The sequence below is a fragment of the Kryptolebias marmoratus genome, linkage group LG11, assembly GCF_001649575.2.
Source record: "Kryptolebias marmoratus isolate JLee-2015 linkage group LG11, ASM164957v2, whole genome shotgun sequence".
In the NCBI taxonomy this organism is placed as follows: domain Eukaryota; kingdom Metazoa; phylum Chordata; class Actinopteri; order Cyprinodontiformes; family Rivulidae; genus Kryptolebias; species Kryptolebias marmoratus.
In genome coordinates, this window is record NC_051440.1 from 25,333,617 (window position 1) to 25,339,837 (window position 6,221).

At 40.8% G+C, this 6,221-nt stretch overlaps 1 protein-coding gene across 2 annotated transcripts in view; it reads right to left on the reverse strand.

Annotated features, from left to right (window-relative positions):
- kiaa1549la (KIAA1549-like a) overlaps positions 1-6,221 on the reverse strand; it is a 104,646-nt gene that overhangs the window by 19,928 nt on the left and 78,497 nt on the right. For both annotated transcript variants that reach the window (XM_037978346.1, XM_017428933.3), the window contains one exon: positions 3,306-3,451. In XM_037978346.1, the coding sequence (XP_037834274.1) occupies positions 3,306-3,451 (146 nt within the window). The remainder of the gene's footprint in view (positions 1-3,305; positions 3,452-6,221) is intronic.

Genomic DNA, 6,221 nt, shown 5'->3' on the forward strand with positions numbered 1-6,221 from the left:
GTAGATCGACCGGTAAATCGAGAGCTTCGCTTTTTGACTCAGCTCTCTCTTCACCACGACAGATCGGTACAGCGCCCGCTTCACTGCAGACGCTGCACCAATCCGCCTGTCCATCTCCCGCTCCATTTTTCCCTCATTCGTGATACTTAAACTCCTCCACTTGGGGCAGGACATCCTCCCCGACCCGGAGAAGGCACTCTACCCTTTTCCGGCTCAACACGATGGCCCCGGATCCTCATCCCAGCCGCTTCGCACTTGTTTACATGCATTTACAGCAAATAAAAAAAAAAACATATTTGTGCTGTTTAGTCAAGAAAACTTAAATTAAGCCAATCCAAGATGGCCGCCACAGCCAACTAACCTTAGGAAACAAGAATAGCCGTAACTCTGCTAATTTTATGGATGTGGAGCTCAGATTTGGGGTGGTAGTAGCTGACAGTCATTCACACCAAATACACCAAACACCTTACAAATCATGTGAGATATCGACTTTTTCAGGGTTTGACGAGTTTGGTTATAACTCCGCCCCTTTTCAAAATGAGACGATCTTAGATTAAAACTCTGACATGAGAAGCAGCGGGTGATATGCATGCCTTTAAGGTGTACGTTCGTTTTTGAACATGTCCGTCTTCCTGAGAAGCTTGGAGATAAACACTGAAAGCAAAACTAACAGATGAAGACGTCAAATTAAAACCAGACCTTTTGTCTCAGATTTCTGCCCAGCTGTCACTCTGGAAGTTAGCCGTAAAATATTCAACCCACGTAGAAGCAGCACAGATGTTCATTGTCTTCTAAATAATTTTCTTTTTAAACTTTCCCTGCAAATTTCCCATTACACCTGTGACTCACTAACGTCCCGATACCGGCGTCATCAAAATTCAGATATGTTAATCCTGCAGGCGAGGCGGAAAAGGGGAGCAGAAGGTCCTTAAAGTAAAGATTTCAGCAAAGTTTTTTCTCCTTTCAGCTCATTTACTTGCATGGAAACACCGTTCCTGTCCACCTCTGGCTAACTGCGAACACTGAGAGGATGAAACCGTCTCATCTTCCTGCTACTCATTAATTAGCTTGTATAAACACAATAAATTACACAGATTACTGTGAAAATTGGTTTGCTGGTGGAGAAGAGATTGAAAATCTGTGTCCTAGAATGCCACCGCATGGGAGCGGGGTTATCAGGGATCCGACTCGTGTTTATGAGGCTGCAGCGCGGCGAAATGATCTGCCACCGCCGATAACAGCCACTTCTGTCGAAACCTCGGTCGGCCTGCAGCGCAAACCTGCAGCTGAAGATTAATCAGCTTCATCTTGTTACCGTCTTTTCTCTCAGCACTAAAAACTGCACATGCAAAGATAGATATGAAACATATATTTAGGAACTGGTTATAAACGAGTAAAGCTTAAACAACGATCATAAAACAATCCTGTCTTATCAGATAGATAAAAACTATAAACTATGTTGGTTAAACTTCATCATTATGTAACATATCAGGATAGATGTAGCCTGATCTGTTAGTGCTTAAGGTTTTGATGACTCTCAGCTACTACCACACCAAACTTTAACTCAATTACTGTAAAATCCACTGACGTATAATGAATTTCGTCTAGTCCAGTGGTTCAAGGGATATTTTGATAACAGACACACATGGTCGCCTCCATTAGTTGATGCCAAGGTTTCAAGCAAAGAGGATGTGCTGGGGACCAGGCTCAGCTACTACCACACCAGATCTTAGCTCTGTAGCTGTAAAATTAGCTTAACTATAACTGTATCCAAAGTTAGTTGTAGATGCCCATCCAGTGATTACTTTCTCCAGCTGTTCATGAAGTATTTAAACAAAAAGATATAGACAGGATATTATTAAACTGTAATAGACATGTTTGGGGGATTATAAAGTGTATAAAAAAGTGTCACGTTGAATACGACCAACTTTTAATTTGACAGTAAATCCTTCAGAGCCTTTAAGCTGCTGTCAGATCTGTTGCTTTTATGTAAAAAATAAAAATCTAAGCTTTCTGACAGTATTGATAATTAAGTGATCAACAGCAACTTTAACTGCTGCTTAAACAGTTTATCAGAGCTTTCTGTTTGTTTTCTCGTGATAAGATTCCCTGTTTGGTGTCACAGTTTGACCAATGAGTCATTTTTCTATTTCAAACGCCATAAACGACCATACGAGCTCGCTTTCCTGACAGTTTCCTCTGCGGTTCCAGGAAAAACGCTACGACCAGCATACAGCACGTCACAGATCGGCCATGGTTCTTGTACAAGAAGGCGCAGTTTCCTCTTTGCAAAAAATAGTGCTTTTCATTTAAACCGAAAACTTCCATTTTGGTCTAACTTTCCAGCAGGCTTCAGGCTCATCCATGCAGCTTTTATCTCACGGCAGCGGAGCAGCAGTGTTGCTTTTTGCAGCCACACTCATCGTTGGTGCTAATTGGTGTTTTAAAATGTTGATCTTTATCATTTGCTGTTGTGAGTAAGGCATGTAGGTGTGGAGAAACTTACCTTGAATTAGTTTGAAACTTAAGACTGTCACACTTTTCACTCCTTTAGGTGATCTCTATTGGTTGACTACTTCTGCAGACGCTAAAAATGGTTCAGGATATTTTCTGTTATTCTGTCTGACTGAAGATTGATGACTACAAACTTTTCACATACAGTTTTTGGTCTAGTCTTATCAGCATAAACAACTTTCAGGTCCTCTGGGATTTTATTGCCAGGACATATCTCAATAAATACATTTTGTAAAGCTCAGAATTAACAAATTGTTATTTTTTTCAGTAAAACAAGATGTGCATTCACTCCTAATAATTATTAGAAACCACCAGGCTTTCATTTTGACCTCAAATTGCCTCCACAAATTTGGTCAGCAGTTGCTTATTGAGCACATATATAATTAGTTTTTGTCTTTTGTTTGGTTGAATATCTATAAAGAAACATTCAAACATGTCTGTGTTTTTGTTCAACTAAGATTGTTTTACTGTGGTTTTAGTCTCATGAACATTTAGTCAAATACAGGAGCTACAGGAGCGTCCACTGGTGCAGGTCCGCCTGCAGTTCTTCCTGGAGTGAGAAACAACTAAAACTCTGACATGTTGGCGTCTAACGTGTCTCCTCTGATGGACCGAAAAACGAACGCCGTCATGGACGGGAACCTGATGAAGCAGCGTCTGTGGCTGTGATCACTTCATTACTTCACGATGATTATCCTTGCAGTAAACTGACAGACGGGGCAGTGATTATGTCCATAACTCGCTGACATACAGACGCCATCTTATCGGCCCCGCCCCCTCCCGTTCCTCACCGGCGGCGCCCCTCTTGTGCAGCTCCTCCTTGCCGTTCTTGCTGCTGCCGCCGGTCGCCGTCCTCCGGGCCGAGGAGCTCTTGCTGGTGTTCAGCTTCCCCGAGCTGTTGCTCGACACCGAGCCGTCCTCCTCACTTGGCAACCGCCTGCGGTGGCCATGGCAACAGAAAGACAAGGAAGAGGAGAAAAGTGAGCCGAGCGAGGCTCTCAGCGTGCACAAACAGGTCATTTCACATTTCACAGACACCACAGGCAACACGCCTAATTGACAGCTGCAACCATATATTACTGAAAGATGACAAATACGTGCTTTACGAGGTAAATATGTTCAAGATGCACGGTTACTCTAAAAATAATATCAAAGGTTCAGTGCGAAGGCATTTCTTGTTATTCGATGCATGATTCTTCAGCTGCAGACAGAAGTAAAAACTGTCAAACACAAGACGAGCCACAATCAGCCCATTTCCACCAACAGGTAACAAATATTTGGTCTTTTCAGTCAGAGAGGAGCAAACGTTTTTAAACTCGATGCAAAAAAGCTGCAGATCTTTACTCTGATTCTCAAATTCAAGCTCACGCTGATCAAGTGGATGGTGATCGCAGGGTTTTAGAAGCTACAAATCCAAGAAAACTTGCAGAAACTATTTGCAGAATGAGATATTTAATCAACCATTCTGAGTTGAAATCCAAGAAAACTTTCTGATTTCTTTTTCTTCCCTGAATTTGGCAGATATGTTTAGTTGCTGCTGTCCAACGGGGTTATTTCTGAGGTTAGTTCTACTTCATCTAATGGTAAAAATGAAAAGGCTTCATTTGGGAATCTTTAAAACATGTTTATTAAAGGAAACATGGAGGAAAGAAAACTTCAGACTGTTTATGTAAACGCTTTAAAGCTCAATCATCAGGATTACTGGATAAAAATGCTCTGAAACCAGGAGCTGTTCATCCTCCGTTTAGGGGAAATAAAAGTAATGACTGTCTGTCCGGTTTGCTGAAATACTTCATCTTTAGCTAATAGCAAAGCAAAAACACGCAAACAATAGTTTGAACTTCCTTCTGTCCAGAAATAAATGAAACAGTGAATGCAGCGCGACGTAGAGTTAAAGTTAGAGGACATCCAGTAAACATTCTGAGCTCAGATAAGGTGAATTTGTTTTGTTTAAGTGTGACGATGTCTTGTTATTTCAGAGTCACATCTTCTCCTCCTCAACAACACCTGCAGAGTATTTTAATTCACCTCACTCCTCCATCAGACACATCCAGACCGAGAGATGCTAAATGAATACAAAGTGGTCACTCAAACACGCTTTTTTACTCTTTTCTTATCTCTTTGTAGAGGACTTGCATCTCTGCCTGAATAAATATTGTCCCTTTGTCTTTGCTTTGAACCTCAAGACTTTGCCATGACAAATTGCAGAGGCTCTGAAACAGACATGCAGCTCCTGAAGCGATCCATCCACACTTAATAAACAACAAAGTTTCTCCTGATTTTAGCGGGTGTCTGCTCTGGTCCCTGATTCTATTCAACAGTCTGCAGTCCCACGTTTACATTTCTTTTAAATTGGCAAAGATGCATCAGAAAAATGGCACACTTGTCATTGGGAAAGTGGATGTAGTAACAATTTAAAAGAAGGAAACATCGACATTGCTGCTTCTTCTTCAACTCATAGCCTCACTTTAAAATAAGTTCTTTGAAAAGCAGTTAAGTTACATCTGCATGCCTTTTATGTGTAACAGAGTAAACAAAACCTATTGTGAAAAGAAATGATTTGTTGTTTGTTTTACAAAGATATGCTAAAATAGCCTGGAAGGATTTGTTAATACCCTTGAAGAGACGAATAATCCTTCCATTATAGTCATGTTTCAAAGTAACTGTTTGACCTTAATTAGTTTCACGGGTGGCTTTAAGCTTTCCATCAGTCATTCAGCCTGTTTAAAGGGAACAAACAGCCTCGGGGAAGTTTGGTTTGGTTGTTTTCACCAAACTGAAGATTATAGATCTCCAAAGACTGCAAGACCGTCTCCAAGCAGCTCCATGATCCTCTGACCACAGCTGACAAGATTATTAAAAACATATAAAGCTTCATGGGACTGTAGCCGACCTCCCTGGATGTGGATGCAAGAGGAAATGCGACCCCAGGCTGATCAGACAGATGATGCAAATGGTAGAATAAAAAAAAAACATCGAAACCATTCAAGCTGAACTCCAAGGTGAAGTTACGTCACCATCTGTGACATGCGCTGTTGGTAGGACAAAGACCAAAGATCTCGGAGGTTTGTGGGACTGATGAGACAAAACTGGAGCTCTTTGTCTGCAGTCACAATTTTGTTTATTAGTATTATTATTATTATTATTGTGAAAGGGTGCCAACAAATTTATTCTCGTCTGTATGTAACTGTCCTCTAAAGGTAGTCAAAGCTCAAAAACATGACAACATAAGTCTAAACTAGAGGAACACTTGAATGGCTAGCTACAGCGCAACCTATGCTAACGAGATGAGAATTCAAGAGTTTGTGGTTAGCTATGTGTGCCAAAGTGGGTATCTTTAGTTACAGCCAGAAAGGCAGCAAACCATAAATATAATGACAAAAAAAACCTAAAGTCAGCAAAGGGGTTCGATCGTAACAAGCGTAACATTTTTTGTGATTGTTGCGGCTAAAATGCCAGATTTCGCGGGGAATTTTCCTAAAAGTTGTGATTTTCTGTTACTCAAATCAATGAAAAACCATAACTTTTAATATATAAACCAAAAATACTTCCTAGTTTTGTAAGATAATTCCCAACAAACATTGACATTCTCAAAAGGTGCTTTATTTGAGAACTTTGATAGCTTCTAAACTGACATTCATGAGCATTTCTGGATTGTCCCTGGTCTGCAGCTCTCCTCACATGTTTTGCAGACACAAAGTGTTTGT